The sequence below is a fragment of the Anomaloglossus baeobatrachus genome, chromosome 2, assembly GCF_048569485.1.
Source record: "Anomaloglossus baeobatrachus isolate aAnoBae1 chromosome 2, aAnoBae1.hap1, whole genome shotgun sequence".
In the NCBI taxonomy this organism is placed as follows: domain Eukaryota; kingdom Metazoa; phylum Chordata; class Amphibia; order Anura; family Aromobatidae; genus Anomaloglossus; species Anomaloglossus baeobatrachus.
This window is the reverse complement of record NC_134354.1, coordinates 561,757,923-561,780,024: the sequence shown is the minus strand read 5'-3', so window position 1 is coordinate 561,780,024 and position 22,102 is coordinate 561,757,923. Positions and strand designations below refer to the sequence as shown.

At 41.9% G+C, this 22,102-nt stretch overlaps 1 protein-coding gene across 1 annotated transcript in view; it reads right to left on the bottom strand.

Moving 5' to 3' along the window:
• PCCA (propionyl-CoA carboxylase subunit alpha) overlaps positions 1–22,102 on the bottom strand; it is a 926,251-nt gene that overhangs the window by 189,065 nt on the left and 715,084 nt on the right. Inside the window, exon 20 of the mRNA XM_075336705.1 lies at positions 11,203–11,301. Within this exon, the coding sequence (XP_075192820.1) occupies positions 11,203–11,301 (99 nt within the window). The remainder of the gene's footprint in view (positions 1–11,202; positions 11,302–22,102) is intronic.

Below are 22,102 nucleotides of genomic sequence, written 5' to 3'. Positions count from 1 at the left end.
CGCAGGTAAGGTGAGGTTCCTCGTTCCTGCGGTGTCACACATAGCGATCCCCCTTAAACAGACTAACAGAGTGTCATTGTGGATCCTGAAAGAAACCTCTAACCATAGTAAATAATACATTTATATAGTGCCAATACCTTCGGCAGAACTTTACAAATTAAAGATATTTCTTTGTTAAATATATAGGAAAGCACAGTAGACTGTTCATTTATATACAACTTGGTCACCACTAATAGTATACTGCCCTGTATACTACTTGTAAACATGGCTTATAGGCAATATATGCAATGGCGCACATGAGAGCCTTCTGTTGGAGTTACACATCAGATCATACTCCCGTAATATACTTCTGACGGATGCACAAGAGAGATGAGCACAAAATTCAAGCAATGGGCTAAATGGATGAGAACCAAAAAAAAAAATTAACCTTTTAATAAAGAAGGCACCAGCTTTTGTCCATTTATACAGATGTATTTTTTAACCAAAGAAATCCAAAGATTCAGTTAAAACTTTTGTGCAAGTAAGTAAATCTGTATTTCTCAAAAAGAAAAATCATTAAAAGGCGTGATGAATGAGGCTACATAAATGTATACAGTTTGATTTACTTCTGTTTGACTCACCACAAATGTCAATTAGCAGATTAAACATTGGTAAATAAGAGGGATTATGATACAGAAATATATATTTAGACTAATAGTAATTATTAAATCCCCCTATATCAGTGTAACCTCTCACCAGCTCACAACTAATTAATATAATTTGTCATTTCTTGTAAATAAGCAGAGGTTTGAGTGCATCTCCTCTTTACTCCGCTCCCTTGCCACAGAAAATTAGTTCCACCTAGTTGGGTATCAATAACTTATTCACTGTGCGCTAGAGCATAGTACGATTTTAGCAGAGGGGGCTTGAAATGGGTGACTACCTTCATCAGGCTTGAAACATAAATGAATTTGCCAGCACAAAAAAGGGACATCATTATTTGCAGTATTTTCTATAGGCTGCTAATAATGGGCCGAGTTGAGATGGCTACCAGCTGTGTCCAGGTGGACCATAAATGTGACATCATACAGACACGACTAGTCCAGTCTATCAACTGCTGGTCCTATCTCATTCACACTACCACCAGGAGATCTTCCAACATATAGACAATCTTTTGGTCAAAATAAACAGTGATGTGTTTAATGTCCATCATTCCTAACAGTGCATAATATAGAGGCAAAATAACCTTTAAAACAGTATAACTCTAAAGGTTTAAAAAAAAAACAAAAAAAACTAAAAGTCATGATTTTTGAAGAAAATAACTTTGTATAATTGCATGTTTTAGATTTAACCCCATCTTTGAATGATACATCTACACTATGTTCCAAATTTTATGCAAAAAGAGTTTAGGAGTGATAAGGTTAGAAATTTTTTGTTTGTCATTTAAACTCATTGATGGTGATGTGTGTCAGGGCTCTTTATATCACTGAAAGCAATTGCAGATACCTGTGCACATTAGTTTGGCAGGTGTGTCCAAATAAAGGCAAGACTACTTCGGAAGACTGTTCCACATTATTAGGGGATGTGCGCACGTGTGCGTATTGCATGCAGTTACGCTGCGTTCTGCACCGCAGCGTAACTGCATGCGTCCTGCGTCCCCTGCACAATCTATGGAGGTTGTGCAGGAGCCGTGCGCATGTGGCCTATTAGAACGCAGCGATTCGGCTGCTGCCCGAATCACTGCGTTATAAGAAGTGACATGTCACTTCTTTCGTGCGGTTTGCATGCTGTCTATAGGTAGAGGCAGCATGCAGAGCGCACGTTCTCTGCCGGCACCATGCACTTCAGAACGGAGCTTTTCAGCTGCACTCTGAAGCGCACCTTTTAGGTGCGGTGCAGAGCGCACATGTGCACACATAGCCTTAAGCAGCCTACATTTTTTGCCAAAATGGGAAAGAAAAAGGATGTGTTGGCTGCTGAGAAGCAACAAATTGTGCAGTATTTAGGTCAAGGCATGACTACAATCAACATTGCCAAGACTCTTCATCGTGATCATCGCACAATCAAGAAGTATGTAGCTGATTCACAGCACACACGTGTGCGTGCTGATAAGAAAAAATTGAGGACTCTTTCCAACAGGCAATTGCGTCAGGTTAAAAGAGCAGTTGCTAAAATGGCTTGTCAAAGCAGCAGACAAGGTTTTGAAGCTGCTGGTGCCTCCAACGTCCCCCGAAAAACAAGATACAGGGTCCTTCAGAGGTTTGCAGCTGTGCTTAAGCCATCCTGTCGACCACCTCTATCCACTGCACACAAGGAGAAACGGCTCCACTGGGCCAAACGATACATGAAGACTGACTTCCAAACTGTTTTGTTCACCGATGAGTGCCGTGCAATGCTCGATGGTCCAGATGGATGGAGTGGAGGATGGCTGGCTGATGGACACCCCATGAAAACACGGCTAAGGCGCCAACAAGGAGGAGGTGGAGTAATGTTTTGGGCTGGAATCATGGGGAGAGAGATTGTCGGCCCCTTTAGGATCCCTGAAGGGGTAAAGATGAACTCCATAATCTATGTGGAGTTTCTAAAACAGCACTTCCTGCCTTGGTTCAGGAGGAAGAACCGTGCATTCCGCAGCAAGATCATTTTCATGCCTGATAATGCACCGTCTCATGCTGCAAATAACACATCTGCATCTCTGGCTGCTATGGGCATAAAAGAGGACAAACTTATGGTGTGGCCACCATCTTCCTTTGACTTCAACCCCATTGAGAACCTCTGGAGCATCATCTAAAGGAGTGTGTATGATTGTGGGAGGCAGTTCACATCTAAGCAACAGCTCTGGGAGGGTATTCTGTCCACATGCAAAACAATTGAAGCACAAACCATCCAAAAACTGACAAATTCAATGGACGAGAAAGTTCAGAAGCTTCTTTCGAACAAAGGGTCCTATGTGCAAATGTAACATCACCTAGAATTAAGTTTTGACTTGAAAACTGTTTGATTTCATTTTGTAATAAGCTGATAATGCATATAATTTCACAATTAACCATTTTGTTTTTCAAAATAATAATAAAAAGGTTGAAAACTCTGCTGTGCATAATAATTTGGAACATGCATTTTGAGTGCATTTTGAGTGTTTATTATTTTTAAAAAAATACTGTTTTCATAAGCAGTTTGATCAAAAACATTTCAATTATACTCGAATAGTAGATGACTGGAAAATAACAATGACTGCAATTCATAAAGATAATTTAGGAAAATATGAAAAAATATTTTATGCATAATAATTTGGAACACAGTGTAAAGCCTCAGAAAAAGATTTGATAGTGGTCAGTGAAATAATGGATGACCAGCAGCAATCATGTCCAACTCTTCCATACACAGTAGCGCTTGCTTTGCTGATCGCATGTGTTGTCTGAGAGAGATGTCTGAGAGAGATGTCTGGCGACAGCGTATCTGCAGAGAACGGAAGGATCAGCAGACATGGCGGATCCTCAACTTCCTCAACAATTTCTCTTGGGGGCCCCCATACACATTCTATGGTCAGCCCAACCCATATGACATTCACTGGAGACACTTGCTCTTTTTTCCTCCTGTATGACACTACCCTTCTTTAATAGGGCAGTATAATAAAGGTGAACAAGTAAATGCCTCCAGAGAAGATCTCTTAATGTTCCCTTAGTTGAAGGGAATTAGCATAGTAGGCACCACAAACTTTAGAGGCCAATATCTCCACAATGGAGAGAACTAACAAAAATGAAAACTGCGTTTTATTCAGAGCTTTAGTCACTTTATCATAGAGTAGCCAAGTTTAACATGTAAATAGTGGAAAAAGGCATGTTGTTTTACCAAGCGGTAAAAATACTGTGTGCTATTTGCCACTTCTGACAACTACTGGTAATTGGTCTTAGTAACACAGTTGAAGATATCTCTTTTCTGCTTTTCACTTCAGGCTAATTGCGCTCATCTATGTGAATGTCGAATGAACAATCTTGAAGATGCTTAGTATATTTATTATAAGGATTCATATTGTGGTGGTTTGCATCTTATATTGTACTATAATCAATAGCAGACAATATATTCATGGAGCTTGTGCATTTTCCCTTTGTTTGCATGTTCTTCCTCCAGGTACTTTGGTCTCTTCTCACATCATAATTATATAGAAAGATTTTGCCTGTTATGCAATTTGCCATAGGGTGAATTTCTTAAAGCATTCACTTGGCGTCTTTTTTTTTTTTATTTTTTATTTCACTGCCACAGTGGGGTCACTAATGTCTGTTCCCTGCCCCTAGTGATATACTTACCAACCACCATCGTCTGCTTTTTCCGGTGCAACCTGAGCCATATTGTGACTACAGTTCTTGTACTGAATGACCAGAAGTCACAGTTTATGGCCATTAGCTCTCAATGCAAAACTATGAAAGCCTTGTTCTGGCTCTCACAGACTTACATTGAGAAGTGACTTCCTTTCCGCCCAGCAAACACTGGACTGGCGGAAACTAGGTAGTCACATCTACCAGTAAACGACCGGAGAGGTGTCGAGAGCAAAAGAAGACCGCAACTCGTAGGTATATTACAATGGGTAAAGAGGAGACATTAGTGATAACACTCTAAAAAAACATACAAACCGGAGGAGAGCTTTAATTAAGGAAATTAGTGGGGATAAAAAACTGATGAATTTTGGGTCTCTGTAGAATTGAAGTAAAATACTTAAAGGGATTGTCCACCTATGGGGACTTTTTTTTATTCATTTTTTAATTAAATGCAAGAATTTTGCCTTAAAAATTATTTTGCAATTGGGTTTCAGAATTTTTTTTTGACCTTTGACTTTTACAGGCTCTTTGCTTGCATACACATTCAACTTTAACCCCTTAATGACCGCCATACTGATTATAACGTCGGTAGAAAAAAGTACTTATGCCATTTTGCCGTCTTAAAACGGCGGTGAGAAAAAAGTAAATAGCTCCCCCCAGCGTCTGAAAATCTCCAGGATTTCAGTAGACCGGTGGGGTAGCTGAGACTCTTGATATCATGATTCCAGTCGGTTTTTCCGGTCCCTGGTAACCATGATGACGTGACCGTAAATGGCGTCGCCGGTAAAAAATTATTTATCTCCCATCTAGCATGATCAAACATGTTAGATGCTTTCCCGGTCCCCTCCGATCCCCCGGTGTCGCCAAAGTGCCCCCAGACCTCAAACCTCCTCCTGACTATCCAAGATGGCAGCGCGTATGACTAGCGCGCTGGCCGCAATCAACCTCTTTTGATTTCTGTCGCATGTGCCATGACAGATGCGACAGAAAACTTTTCCCCAGGTTCTGCCAGCTCACCCCTTTTAACCTCCTCGAGTGTTCCTCGGTACCTTGGGCAGTGTTGATCCCCAGCGATTTCTCCTCTTTCTCAATAGATGGCAACCGCATGCACAAAGCCGCTGTCAGCTAGCTTCCTGCATTCAGTGACGCTGAGCTTACAGCACTCACACTACTGCTGTGGACCTGGGAGAGTGGGTGCAGTATCATTGCACCCACACTCCTCACATGGAGGGTCAGCACTTCCAGAAAATGGGGGATATGTTCACTGAGAATACCCCCATATTCTAGAAGGTCCAGAGTCATCGTGGGACCTCCAAAATGGATTACAGCAGACCAGGATTTTTTTTTCTTTTCAATAAATTGGTGAAAGAGGGAATGCTTGGGGGAGTGTTTTTTCAAATATTTTTTTTTTTTTTATTACTGACAGTTTGTGATGATGGGTACTGGATAGACGTCGTGACATCACTAACCGCTGTGACAGGTGACATTACAGCTGGTATCAGCCCCATTTATTACCCCGTTTGCTACGGCACCAGGACAATGGGTGAGCTGGGGTGAAACAGCAGTATTAGCGCATCTAATGGATGCACCACTTCTGGGGCTGCTGCGGCCTACTATTTTTAGGCTGGGAAGGGCCAAATAACCATGGATCTTCCCACTCTGAGAATACCAGACCACAGCTGTCAGCTTCCCCTTGGCTAGTGATCCAATTTGGGGGGAGGGCCCACTTTATTTTTTTAATTATTTATAACTAATTAAAAAAAACAGCATGGGGTGCACTCTGTTTTGATTTACCAGGCAAGGTGGAGCTGCCAGCTGTGGTCCGCAGGCTGCAGCCATCTGCTTTACCCTAGCTGGCTACCAAAAAACGGAGGATCCAACATCGGATTTTTTAATTATTTACTTTTTGGCTAAATACAAGGCTAAGCACTTTTTAGTGTCAACATGATAGTCACTAAAGGGTGCCAGCTTAGAATATGCAGGGGGGTGGGACATTATATATGTGTTTGACATCCATCCATCCTAGCTTTTTAGGCAGCATGCCCACGATCAGGATTTGTAGCGTTTTAGATGCAGAGTGTTTTTGCTGTGTCCATAATGCTGCGTTGTGCAGTACAAGCACAGTGGAAGGATTTTTAGAACTCTCCTGCCCACTGTGCTTCTTTTCTCCACAGCATAAACTGACCTGCGGTGCAACTTCCTGAGCCGCAGCATGTCAATTTATGCTGTGGAGACTAGCGTGTTCTCTGCGGGGAGAGTAGAGCCAAAGTCCACAGCAGCCCGAACCCAGATCGTGGGCACCGGAAGCTGCCGTGGACAACAGTCCCATCACCGCAGGAGGGCTGGCACTATATACTAGAGGCGGTGTCGCCGGATCATGGGCACATAGCCTAAAAGTAAGAAATTTGGTGCTACAGCAACATTTTTAAAATGTACTTGTGGATTCAAAATGCTTACTATGACCCTGAATAAACTCTTTCAGGGTCTAGTTTCCAAAATGGGGTCACTTGTGGGGGGTTCTGTTGTATAGGTACCCTAGGGGCCCTGTAAATGCAACATGGTGCCCACAATTTATTTCAATTTTTCCAAAATTCAAATGGTGCTCCTTCCAGTCCAAGCCCTACAGTTTATCCAAACAGAGCTTTTTGACCACATGTGGTGTATAGCTACGCTCATAATAAATTGGATAACAGCCTGTGGTGTCCACTTTTTGGTGTTTCCTCTTAAAAAATGAGAAATTTGGTGCTAAATCAACATTTTTGTGAAAAAAAATGAACATTTTCAATATGGGGACCTAAAGTTATCAAATTCTATGAAGTACTTGTGGGTTCAAAATGCTCATTATACCTCTAGATAAAATCCTTGAAGGGTCTAGTTTCCAGAAAAAGGTCACTTGTGGGGGAACGCCACTGTTTAGGCACCTTACGGGGTCTCCAAACGTGACTAATGAGTGTAATCAATTTTGCAGTGAAATGGTGCTCCTTCCCTTCCGAACCCTGTTGTGCAGTTGATTTCCACCACATATGACACATATCAGCGTATTCAGGAGAAATTGCACAATACATTTTTTGGTGCATTTTTTCCTGTTACCCTTGTGAAAAAAAAGCTATGTGGTTGAAGTAACAATTTTGTGGTAAACATGTATTTTTTTTATTTTCACAGTTCAACATTATAAACTTCTATGAAGCACCCGGGGGTGCTTGTGGGGGAACGCCACTGTTTAGGCACCTTACGGGGTCTCCAAACGTGACTGAGTGTAATCAATTTTGCAGTGAAATGGTGCTCCTCCCCTTCCGAACCCTGTTGTGCAGTTGATTTCCACCACATATGACATATCAGCGTATTCAGGGGAAATTGCACAATACATTTTTTGGTGCATTTTTTCCTGTTACCCTTGTGAAAAAAAGCTATGTGGTTGAAGTAACAATTTTGTGGTAAACATGTATTTTTTTTATTTTCACAGTTCAACATTATAAACTTCTATGAAGCACCCGGGGGTTCAAGGTGCTCACCAAACATCTAAACAAATTCCTTGAAGGGTCTAATTTCCAAAATGGTGTCACTTGTGGGGGGGGTTCTGCTGTTTAGGTTTATTAGGGCCCCCGCAAATGCGACATAGTGGCCGCAATCTATTTCAGCCAAATTTGCTTTCCAAAATTAAAATTTTGCTCTGTTCCGGGTCCTCCCATTTATCCAAACTGAGGTTTCTGACCACATGTGGGGCATCAGCGCGCTCAGAAGAAATTGGGTAACACATTTTGTTGTGTAATTTCTTCTTAAAGTGAATAAATTTGGGCTAGAGCAACAATTTTAGGTAAAATGATAAGTTTTATTTTTTTTCATTCCACATTGCTTTAGTTCCTGTGGAGCACCTGAAGTGTTAATAAACTTCTTGAATGTGGTTTTGAGTACTTTGAGGGGTGCAGTTTTTAGAATGGTGTCACTTTTGTTTTTTTTTCTGTTACCTAGGCTCCTCAAAGTCACTTCAAATATGATGTGGTCCCTAAAAAAATGATTTTGTAAATTTTGTTGAAAAAATGGGAAATTGCTGATGAACTTTGAACCCTTCTAACTTCCTAACCCCAAAAAACTTTGTTTCAAAACTTGAGCTGATGTAAAGTAGACATGTGGGAAATGTAATGATTAGCTATTTTATGTGACATAACTCGCTGGTTTAAGGGCATAAAAATTAAAAGTTTGAAAATTGAAAAATTTTCATCAAATTTACAATTTTTTCACAAATAAAAGCAAAATATATCGTCCTAAAGTTACCCATCATGAAGTACAATATTTCACGAAAAAACAGTCTCAGAATCACCAGGATCCACTGAAGCATTCCAGAGTTATAACCTCATAAAGTGACACTGGTCAGAATTGCAAAAAATGGCCTGGGCATGAAGTACAAAATTGGCTTTGTCCTTGTGGGGTTAACATAGTTGATGGTAAATAAATAAGCTAAAAGGACCTCAAAAAAAAGAGATAAAAGCTCACTGACAAATTCTCAGTTAACTCATCCTGCATTCATCAACAGATAATTAAGCACAGAGGCTATAGAAGACATATGGTGCCAAATTTTTTAATAAAATCCAATTGCAAGAATTATTTTTAGCTCCAAATACATGCACTTAAAGAGAACCAGCATCAGGATTTTCATATATAAAGTAAAGCCAGTGCTATACTGGCGCGAGGATTCTGAATCTAAGCATAACTTTTGTGCTGAGATTGGATGTTTTATTTCAGAAATATGATCAAATAAAGTTCCATCAATACACTGCTATATGATTGACAGGTGCAACAGAAAGGGAATATGTGGGTTGGGTTTTGCTATCTATTCCCACCCGTACATGTGCTTGCCTGGCCTTCCTCCTCCTGTCGCCATATAGAAATTAATTCTGGTATGTGCGTAGTATCATTTAAGAGTATTAAAGAAGACTCTTCACTAAGATGGCATCAGAGTCGGCGCCTGTGCATGCGCTATCACCGGCACCATCTTTGTGAACACTTTCTTCCCGAGATCACAACGAGAGCAGAGGATGCGAGGGCATATGAGCAGCCCTCGCATAGCGCATACAACAGTCCGATGCAGAAAGGCAGAATGTTCACAAAGATGGCACTGAAAGTGGCGCTATATGCAGGCGCCGACTTTGACACCATCTTAGTGAGCGTTTTCTGCAATACCAATGATACTGTGCAGGTGCTGGAATTAATGTCTATGACGGCAACAAGGGGAGGAAGGAAAGGCAGGCAGACAGGGGAGGGAATAGATGGCAAAACCTGACCTACATATTCCCGTCCCTGTTGCACCTGTCAATCAAATAGCAGTGCATTGCTGGAACTTAACTTGCAGATATTGCTGAAATAAAAAAATCCAATCTCAGAACAAAAGGTATGGTTACATTCAGCATCCTAGCACCAGTATAGCGCTGGCTATACTGTATATATGAAAATCTGATGGTTGGTTCTCTAGAAGTATAAAAAAAAAATTGCTTCAAATGTGGATGACGTCTTTAAGTTATATCTCAAATTTGTAGAAATATTGGTATATGCCATTAATCAAATTAGCTGTGATTAAAACACACGGGTTTAATACTTTCATAGCACAGAGGACATAAGTGGTGGAAACCGATGTACATTTGTAACTTCTGTCCAGCTAGGTACACAAACATACTGTTTATGTCACGTTCTACCCTCACTTCAGAATTTCCATCTGACACTGAGCACACAAGATGACCAATCAATTGTAAAGATTCAGAAACTCTATAAATACATTTGACACATTGCTTGGTAAATCAGAAATCGTGAAATTCAGCCATTCTCTCTGGCCACTACGAATAACTTTTTGATATACGTGTTTGTGCGCCCCTTTGCAAACTGATACATCTGCTGCATACATTTGAAAATATAAAATGAAATACATTATTTTCACGGAAGGAGTAGACTGTACTTGAGAAAAACAAAGTATTTATTTTTATATACAGGTCCCCAGCTTCTTTTTACGTTCCGAGTCACATTCAGCTTTGAGTGGTGGTCAATAGACACATTTAACTCAAAAATTGAAAGAATGGACAAGCAAAAGATCTTGAATGTACAAAGACTTTGTATTTGAAATTTGACTCTAGTATTATAGTATCCAACCTAGCATTGTTACATATGTAAGACCTAAGATATTGCCATTATCTTTCTCTAACGCAAGGCGTGAACCTCATGTGACTCTATAGCCGTAGGTTTGAGATCCATGCTTTACAAACTGCAGTTCAAAAAAGTTCAGAAACAGTCCTGGTTATTCCCTTAAGGCCACTTTACACGCTGCGACATCGCTCAAGCGATCTCGTTGGGGTCAAGGAATTTGTGACGCACATCCGGTCGGTTTAGCGATGCCGTTGCGTGTGACACAACGATGCAAAATCGCTCATCGGTGACATGGGGGTCCCTTCTCGAATATCGTTGCTGCAGCAGTAACGATGTTGTTCCTCGTTCCTGCGGCAGCACACATCAGTACGTGTGACACCGCAGGAACGAGGAACCTCTCCTTACCTGCCTCCCACTCGCAGTGCGGAAGGAAGGAGGTGGGCGGGATGTTCGTCCCGCTCATCTCCGCCCCTCCGCTTTTATTGGGCGGCGGTTCAGTGACGTAGCTGTGACATCACTGTGACGCTGAACGAACCGCTCCCTTAGAAAGGAGGCGGTTCGCCGGTCACAGCGTCGTCGCAGGGCAGGTAAGTAGTGTGACGGGTCTGGGCGATGTTGTGCGCCACGGGCAGCGATTTGCCCATGTCACACAACCGATGGGGGCGGGTACCCACGCTAGCGATGTCGGTCACGATTTTGCAGCGTGTAAAGCGGCCTTTAGTGTAGTGTTCAGGTTAGCAGCAAAACCTATGGCTCATCTCAATAGAATAAGTGCACTTACCTGAATGGTCTTCTGAGTGTCGCCTATGTTGACAGACATTAACGGTGAAGACAGATTCCACTCACTGGACACATTCACTTTAGTCCCATCAACTTCCACCTGTTTGGACAACATAACAGACTATTACTATAAAGACAGCTTCTCTCAAGTTCATTACTGCACACAAAGCAAAAGGCATTTTAAACAGATGGCTTCCAAACAACCTGTCATGTTCACCAATCCTTCTATACGACAGGGTCCAGCTATGTAAGCATCCAGTCGTCTCTGGGGAGAGGTGAAGGACCTGTGAACAGCTGCCTCAGGATAATGCCGCATCAAGTGATTTTCAGCAAACAAGAAACCGCCAACCAGACTGCAGACATTTGTAGACATGCAACATTTAATACAATTAGACAGGTACTTTCAATACGTTGAGGTGACACTTTGCTAGCTATAAAACAGGCCTTGCATATAATATACTCTCTAAGGCACAGAGCTGTGGATCGCTTAAGTGAGTTGTACATGGCTGTTTTAATTAATAAGAAACGTTAATGAACGGGGGAATTTTATGCTACACCTGGTTTAGTCATTCTTTCGGAAAATCATCATCATACTGCAGATTAATATCTGACAGCAGGACGTCATTTAGCATCAAAGGTCGAATGGTTAACTATGTGAATAGTTTAGAAAAAAAAACAAAACACTTCACCTCTTCTGTATTGCATATTTGTGGCTCGCAGATATTTTAGACTGTTTAATACAGAAGAGAGTCCATTAGCAAATTTTCGAGACATAAATGCCAAATCAATTCAGCATTTTCAGGTCACATATGCTGCCATGATCCAGAAAAAGAGCAAAATTAATTTTTAATGTCTTTATTAAATTGTGTATTTGTAAGGTGTTTTAGTGTATACAGTATACCATAAAAGTGAGTACACCCCATCCCACATTTATTTCCTTCTTGTACTGAGACAGCACAAAAAAAAAAAACAGGGAAAAAAAAAGCAAATTGGACATAATTTCACATGAAAATAGAAAAATGGGCCGGACAAAATTGTTGGCAAACAAATTTATATCAAGCATGTGGTGCTCATTCAAACTCACCTGTGACAAGTAACAGGAGTGGGCAAAATGAAAATCCCACCTGAAACCAGATAAAAAAAAAAAGGAGAGAAATTGACTCCATCTTTGCATTTTGCATCTGTGTGCACAACACTAAGCATGGGGCATAGAAAGAGAACAGAATTGGCTGTGGACATGAGAACCAAAATTGTTGAAAAATTGTTAACAATCTCATGGTTACAGGTCCATCTTCAAAAATCTTGCTGTTGCTTTGTTCACAGTGAGCAACATAAAGAAATTTACAACCCATGTCCCTGTAGCTAATCTCCTTGGGCGTAGATGGCAGAGAAAAAATGATAAAAGGTTGCAATGCAAGATAGTACGGATAATGGATAAGCAGCCTCAATCAAGTTTCAAAGAAATTGAAGCTGACTCATGGAGCATCAGTGTCAGTCTGAACTATCAGTCCACATTTGAATGAAATTAAACACTTTGGCAAGAGACCCAAGATGACCCACTACTGACAGACATAAAAAAGCCAGACTACAGTTTGGAAAAGCATCTTTTGGACAGATGAGACCAATATAGAGCTTTTTTGTAAAACACCTCATTCTACTGTTCACCCAACAGGTAATGAGGCCTACAAAAAAATGAACACCGTACCTACAGACAAATATGGTGGAGGTTCAAAGATGTATAGGGGTTATTTTGCTGCCTCTGCCATGGGGTACCTTGACTGTGTGCAAGGCATCAATAAATTTGAAGATTACCAAAGGATTTAGGGTCCTTATTTAGCGCCCAGTCTCAGAAAGCTGGGTTTGCATCCTATGTCATGGGTCTTCCAGCAGGACAATGGCCCCAAACACACTTCAAAAAGCATACAGAAATGGATGGAAACAAAGCACTGAGTTCTGATTTGGCTAGCAATGGGTCCTGATCTAAATCCCATTGAATACCTGGGAAGAGATCTTAAAATTGCTTTTGGGAGAAGGCACCCTTTAAATATAACGGACCTTGACAGTTTGATAATGAAGAGCGGTCCAAAATTCCAGGTGAGATGTGTAAGAAGCTTGTTGATGATTATAGGAAGTGATTGCAGTTATTTATTCCAAAGAGTGTGCAACCAAATATTAATATGAGGGTGCCAAAAATTTTGTCTGGCCCATTTTTGAGGTTTTATATGAAATTATGTCCAATTAGCCTTTTGTAAGTTTTTTTCTTGTGTTGTTACAAAATAAAGGAAATAAGCATGTGTATAACAATATATATGAAATTGCAATAATTTTCTGGGAGAAATACTTAATTCAATTCTCTGGAACAATTTCAAGAGTGCCAACACTTTCGGCCATAACTATGTAAATTTCTCCTACCCATTATATAGTAAAAATCAGATTGTTCTTGGATGATACATGGATGGCATCAGTTTTCACAGATCACGAACACATGTGAACAGTACCATAGACTATAATGGGTACGTGTTCTGTGATAAATTGCACATGAAAAAAGCAGATGTCTGAATGAGACCTTCTTTTGGCCTCTTATGGGCTGTTACACTTTTTTTTTTACTATTGTTATATACTTTGGACGTCTTTACAGTGGCATTCGTCTAAGACTTTTGTTGGCTATATATGTGAGGAGATGCTCATAATGAGCACACATTGCAAGCACAGTGTGATAAAAGTCTAAGGGTAAGAGCAGTGGTCACAATACACTTTGTGAGATTTTTAGCAGAACGTATTTGCTGGTATTATTTCAAACAAATTACGTTACCCTACAAAAAGAGGCTAGTTTTACTTAAAGTTGCAAAATAATATCTGTAGGCTATATTATTCACACAAATTGTGCGTATAAATGTAAACAGGAAGATGAAGTGGAAATTCTTTACGATTTGTTTGGAACACTGGATTTTCCAAAAAATAAAAAATAATCCAGAGGAGAACAAAGAACACACCCTGAAATAGTTCATACTGGAAACAAATTACCTACTTCCTTTGCCACAGAGGGGGAAAAATAATACATTTTCCTATCATATTATTGGAGGCCTCACAAATCTTTTCCATTACAATTGCAAAAGTCTTTCCATTACAATTACTAAGTCAGGCAAAATATTTGACACATGCACATTTATTTGGGAGGAAGCTGGCTGTATGCATTTAGGGATGGTGCAAAAGGAACTTGGCAAATAATGTGATCAATAAAAAAAAAAAAAAAAAAAAAAAATTGCTTGGCTGCTTATATTAAATATACCAAATTAGGCTCCCGTGCATGAACAGTAATCCTAACGAGCCAAGTAATAGCTTGCTGAAATTTATAGCAAATGATCAAGCAGTTCAGAGATAAAGTGATAATCACATTCAACAATGCAAGCATAGGCTCACTTTTCTTCACACTGTACAATAGAAATTAGGTCTACATTTGGGCAGAAATTCAAGCATTACCAAGCATTATTTATTGATTATCTTTGAGAATCTCTTAAAGTGAACCTGTCAGGTGCAATATGCACCCAGAAACACTGGCAGTTCTGGGTGCATATTGCTAATCCCTGCCTAACGTCCCTGTATCTAGAAGCATAAAGAGATCTTTAGAAAATGTATTTCTAAAGATCCCATATGACATGTTAATTAGTGCAGGGACTAGTCGCAAGGGCGTTAGTTCCCTTGGCTAGTCGGCCCCCTTAGCATGTTAGTACGCCCCTGTTTGTGTGCTATCATGCTAATGAATGTACAGCGTCAGAGGATGGTCGCTCTCACCACTCTACTGCCATCACATCCAACTCCTGGATTTCGGCTCATTGTGCATGATACTGGACTTTCGGTCATGCGCACTATGAAGCTGGGTGTACGCGTCCTGTCTTCAAACTTGTGTAGTGAGCATGAATGAAAGTCCAGGATCATGCGCACTGAGCCAAAGTCCAGTTTCTAATGCGATGGAAAGCAGAGAGGTCAACATGACAATCCCTTGACACTGCGCATTCATTAGCATATTAGCATGCTCACAGGGGCGTGCTTACATGCTAAGGGGTCGACTAGCCAAGCGAAATAACGACCTTGCGACTAGTCACTGACTTCATTAGCATATCATATGGGATCTTTAGGAATACGTTTTGTAATGATCCTCCTATCTATGCTACTAGATACAGGGACAGTTAGGCAGGGATTAGCAATATGCACCCAGAACTGGTCATGGTTCTGGGTGCATATAGCACCTGACTCATTCAGATGTCCATGCTTTTTCATGTACGCAAACAAAAACAAACAAAAAACAACAGTCAGAGTTTCATCAGCACTTTAAATGGTATATATATAAGCTTGCTCTTGGATGTTGAAATCTTCTCACTTGCCCATGAGGTTTATGATCCTGCTAGCATGCAAGCATGTTTGTTCTTTATGCAACTTATTGCCTCTTTTTGTCTAAAGTTAGCTGATTGATTAACAAGCTAAATTGACCCAGATCTAAGCACAAACCTTCCTATATAAGTAAACCTAGCTAAGGGGAAGTATTTGTGCAGATTTTAAACAAGTGCTGATTTTAATACGTTAAAACACAGCAGTTATTCATGGCAGTTGTACAGGGCAGGAGGCAGGTAAGGCATGCAAGACAATCAAACCAACTTGCTCAAAGTTTGTGTATTGCAAAATGTTTCCACCCTATGTATTTGTATCATTTATATGCTAGCTGCTTCAATCACTCATTTCTACAGCCCTTTCACACACCCAGTGCACTCCCATCCATATCAGTCCCTCTCTCCTCCCCTCTCCTATGTACTGCTCTCACACTCTTTTCAAAATTATAAATCCTCCAGATCTATTCACTCTCACCATGCAACGTAATAGATACTCTCATAAATCTCTTAACCACATGCTCACTCTCTCTAATCTCCTTTTAGCAGGAGATATTGCACCTAATCCAGGCCCTTTTTATAATAGTAAATTCAATTCCTTCCCTGGTATACTCAGAAAACCCCTAAATCTCATTAATATTCCTTGCATGCCTTCTGTCGCCTTTAACTGTGGCCTTTGGAACTCACGCTCAGCGTGTAACAAACTCTCCTTCATCCATGACTTCTTCCTTTCCAATTCCCTTAACCTCCTGGCTCTTACAGAGACCTGGATTCAGCAGTCAGACACCACCGCTGCTGCTGCTCTCTTATATGGTGGTCTACAATTTTCTCACACCCCTAGACTTGACAACAGATCAGGTGGAGGTGTTGGTCTGCTGCTCTCCCCAAACTGCACTTTTCAGGTCATCCCTCCTGTCCTCTTACTTATCTTAACTTTTTTTGAGGTCCACACTGTCAGGTTTTACAGACCGTTCTCCCTGCAAGTAGCAGTTGTGTATCACCCTCCAAGCCCAACAAGTGACTTCTTGGATCATTTCGCCACCTGGCTTCCACATTTCCTAGTCTGTGACTTCCCCACTCTTGTCATGGGGGACTTTACCATCCCTATTGATGATCCCCCTCTCCACAGCTGCCGCTCATCTTTTATCTCTAACCTCTTCTCTTGGCCTTTCTCAACTAACTCTCCTACACATGAAGGCAGGAATACGTTAGACCTGGTCTTCTCCCGCCTCTGCTCAGTGAATAATTTTACTAATTCCTTCCTCACACTCTCTGACCACAACCTTCTTTCATTCTTGGTCAAGAGCTGTCAACCCACTCAGGACACCCCCCACTTACCTTCCATATAGGAATATAAACGCCATTAACACGCAGAAATTTCTGAAAAAGTTGCAGTCATCATTGGCCCCAAATCCTTCCTCTCATGTCCTGACTCTGCTGTAAAACATTATAATGAAACCCTGCCGAGCGCCCTGAATGAATGTGCTTCTGCTATACGCAGAACAACTTGGCAGCAGCCCTGGCACACGTTGCAAACACGCTTTCTCCAGCGGTGCTCCAGGTGCGCTGAACGTCTATGGAGAAAATCCAATCTAGCCGAAGATTTCATCCATTATAAGTTTATGCTCAAAACATACAATGCTGCCCTTCACCTCTCCAAACAAGCGTACTTTAACACCCTCATCAACTCTCTAGTCAACAATCTTTAACGACTCTGATACTTTCCATTCCCTCCTTGGACCAAGAGTTCTGGCCCCAACCACCAACCTCAGCGCCGACGACCTGACCAATTATTTTAAAGAAAAAATTGACCATATACGCCAGGAAATTTCCTCTTAGCCTCATAACACCACACATTCTCTGCCCTCCTACACTTCATCTAGCTCACTTTCACTCTTTGATCCAGTCACAGAAGAAGAAGTTACTAGGCTCCTCGCATCTTCTCGCCCTACTACCTGCACCAGTGACCCTATTCCCTCACATCTCCTTAAATCTGTCACCCCAGCTGTCACCACTCACCTAACTAAAATATTCAATCTCTCTCTCTCCCCTGGTGTCTTTCCCTCCTCCTTCAAACATGCCAGCATACGCCCATTACTTAAACAAAGATCCCTGGACCAAAATTGTGCCGCTAACTACAGACCTGTCTCTAATCTCTCCTGCATCTCTCAACTATTGGAATGCTTGGTCCACTCCTGCTTAATCCGCTGTCAGATAACTCTCTCCTTGACTCTCTACAATCTAGTTTCCGCTCCTTGCACTCTACTGAAACAGTTCTTACTAATGTCTCTAATGATCTACTAACCGCTAAAACTAATGGTCACTACTCCCTGCTGATTCTCCTGGATCTCTCTGCTGCATTTGATACTGTGGATCACCAGTTCCTCATCACTATGATCCGCTCTATCGGGCTCAAGGACACCGTTCCTTCTTGGTTCTCCTCTTATCTCTCTGACCGCTCATTCACTGTATCTTTTGCTGGCTCCTCTTCCTTTCCTCCTCCCCTCACAGTCGGGGTTCCTCAGAGTTCAGTCCTAGGCCCCCTCCTTTTCTCTCTATACATTGCCCCTGTTGGACAAACCATCCGCAGATTTGGTTTCCAGTACCATCTCTATGCTGATGACACCCAACTGTATACATCTTCTCCTGACATCACCCCTGCATTATTACAAAATACTACCGATTGTCTGTCCGCCATCTCCAACATCATGTCCTCCATCTATCTAAAACTGAAGCTGTCAAAAACTGAACTCATGTTTCCTCCCTCCCCCAACCTATCCAAACTCAATAATACCATTTCTATGTGTGGTTCTACCATTAAGCTCCAGCAGCACGCCCGCTGTTTTGGGGTTATATTTGACTCCAATCTCTCCTTCACTCTCCATATTCGTTCACTCACTCGTTCATGTCAATTCCACCTCAAAAACATTTCTAGAATTCGTCCTTTTCTTACCATTGACTCTGCAAAAACTCTTACTGTCGCTCTCATTCATTCTCGCCTGCATTATTGTAATTCTTTACTAATTGGTCTCCCTGTTACTAAACTACCCCCTCTCCAATCCATTCTGAATGCAGCAGCAAGGATCATTTTCCTCTCCAACCGCTTCACTGATGCCTCTGCTCTGTGCTAGTCATTGCACTGGTTGCCTATCCATTACAGAATCCAACATAAACTTATCACTCTCACTCACAAAGCTCTCCACGGTTCTGCACCACCCTACATCTCCTCCCTCATCTCTGTATCAGCCCCACCTGTGCCCTCCGCTCTGCTAATGACCTAAGACTGACATCCTCAACCATTTGAACCTCCCACTTCAAGATTTCTCATGAGCTGCACCTATGCTCTGGAACACACTCCCAAGAACAATCCGATTAATTCTCAACATCCACAGCTTTAAGCGTGCCCTAAAAACGCTTTTCTTTAGACTAGCCTATCACCTCACTGCCCTGATCTAATCTAGTCTCTTTATGCCCTTCATAAAATTTACTTCCAATTCTTGTCCCCTGTATCTTCTGATTCCATTCCTCTCCATGTACTTTTTTACACTCTATCTACATACATAATCACCAGTTGTGTCTGTCCACCTATTTCCAGCATGCACTGCGCCGTTGTCAGTTGCGCAGGCACAGTGACATGCACGTCACCACCGATGCTGTGCCCACGATGCTCCGGCATCCAGGTCCTCACTACACACACACACACACACACACACACACACACACCAATGAGCACATATACACACACAGCAGACACACATGCCACATGGCAGCAGCGGACAGGCCGGGCTGAACTCCGGAGTTCAGCCCGGCCTGTCCGCAGCTGTGACATGAACTACTGTAAACCGCAATCCGGGGAATCATTCGGCGCTCGCGCTTCAGTCCTGCAAGCCCCGAGTTCAGTCCTGGCTGCACCCCGGAGCTCAGGTGACAGCTGCGGAGTTCAGTGCAGTTAACCGCAGGCAGGCCTGGTATTACTGGGGATTCCTCCGGTAACCAGTCCGATTCTGCACCGAGCACATATGTACACATGCATGTATACACTGAACACACACACACAGACCTGGATACTCACCTGTCCCCAGTGGTGCGGTCCTCGGCACTGAAGTCTCCAGCGCTGCTCTGGCTTCCAGCTCTTCAGTGCAGTGAATATTCAGTGAGCGGCGGCCGGGAGGGGGAGGCAGCAGAGCCGAAGAAAACATCGCTGGTTACAGGTGAATATAGAAAATATTTTTATTTAAAAGACCCGTGTTTTCTCCGGGGGGAGGGGGGGGGAGAGAGAGTGACAGAGAGAGAATACACACACATATACACAGACGACACGTACACACAGCGTACAGCCATATATACACACACATACACAGATGACACGTACACACAGTGTACAGCCATATACACACACACACGTACACAGACGACACGTACACTCAGCATACAGACATATACACACACACACATATACACCGACAACAGGAACTACACCTCCCAGCATGTCCAGCATGTCCATGTTATAGGATTACAAGACGGAACAACTCTCATCATGTCCATGTTCTATAATTACAGGAGGAACTACACCTCCCAGCATGTCCATGTTATAGAATTACAGGAGGGAACTACACCTCACAATATGTCCATGTTATAGAATTACAGGAGAACTACACCTCACAATATGTCCATGTTATAGAATTACAGGAGAGAACTACACCTCCCAGCATGTCCATGTTCTATAATTACAGGAGGGAACTACACCTTCCAGCATGTCCATGTTCTATAAATACAGGAGGGAACTATACCTCCCAGCATGTCCATGTTATAGAATTACAGAAGGTAACTACAACTCCCACTATGTCAATGTTATAGAATTACAGCAGGAACTACAACTCCCAGCATGTCCATGTTCTATAAATACAGGCGAGAACTACAACTCCCACTATGTCCATGTTATATAACTACAGGAAGGAACTATACCTCCCAGCATGTCCATGTTATAGAATTACAGGAGGGGAACTACAACTCCCACTATGTCCATGTTATATAACTACAGGAGAGAACTAAACTTCCCAGCATGTCCATGTTATAGAATTACCTGAGTCAGCCTGCTGCCATGACTAAGGTTAACCAAGGTCACTCTAGGGACCTCCCCGCCCGCTGTCACATAGCTAAATACATAGATATATGATTTCTTAATATGATAAACATAGATGATAGATATATAGACATATATAGATCGAGGAGACATTATAGATACAGATATACATAGTTTACCCGTACATACATACATAAATAATATATTTACATCAATATACCTAATACATAGAAATAGATAAGTTTATTGTCTGTTACTGTTACTGTTATGTAAAATTAAGAAGCTTTGCCATTATTTTTGACATGTTAATAAATTGTATCCTCTCACTTCCTTTGTGTTTTTTGGTCCACTTTGGGAACGGACAACCACACACACATCAAACTGCACAAAACAATGTACCACCTTCAATTATAATCACAACAGCTTACAAGAGACCATATAGTGTAAACACATACACAGCACACGGGAGACACCACATAGTGTACACAGCTCAAGAAACAACACTAGATACCAATATACAGCACACAACAAGGAAGAGACAGTGCACAGGGGTGAAAGAGGTCAAATGACGCAACACATACAATACACAAATGCAGAGGGATGACATACAACAGATCTATTGCAAAGCACAAACGGTGTGACATGTCCACTGCTCCTGTCAGTACCACTAAGATGGACATATGGTCATTTCACCACACTCCCGATGTGATAGCATCGGGTAAATTTCTAGTACCTGTATAAATTCTGGCTGGCGACTGGTCCATGCATCTGATTTTGAATCCCCTATTAAATCAATGGCTGGACCATATACAACAAGCTCCCCCCACCTCCACCTCTCACCTTTTGTGCTTCCCCTATTTCCGCATAGACTGTAAGCTTATGAGCAGGGCCCTCACTCCTCTTGGTATCTTAATTTTGTTATTTTGTATTGTCTCATATTGTCTGTACATGTCCCCTCTGAATTGCAAAGCGCTGCGGAATATGTTGGCGCTATAGAAATAAAAATTATTATTATAGAGTTTCATCAGTGTTTAATTAGTTGTCTGTAGGGCAGAGCGGATCCGGACTGCAAAAGTCCGGATCCGCATGGTTTCAAAGATGCCCAAGTGCCGGAACCCGTACCTGAGATTCTGGGTGCACGATCCGGCACTGGGGAAATTAATTGAAAAAAGAAAATAGGAATTAAGTGAGAGTTTACATTCTTACGAGACTCGGTGTCATGGCGGCAAACTGCTTCTGGGTCGCGCATTCACTTCCTGTACTGTACATTACAGCTTTCCATGCTTTTCCCGCCCACTGGTCGTCCTGTCGTCTGTGATTGTTTCCAGTCAGACGTGCCCCCAGCCTGTGACAGCGTCACTGCAGTCATCGCTCATCACGGCTCAGTCATAGGCTACACTCACAGCCAGCGGTCGTTCTCTATGGCTGCTGACTTT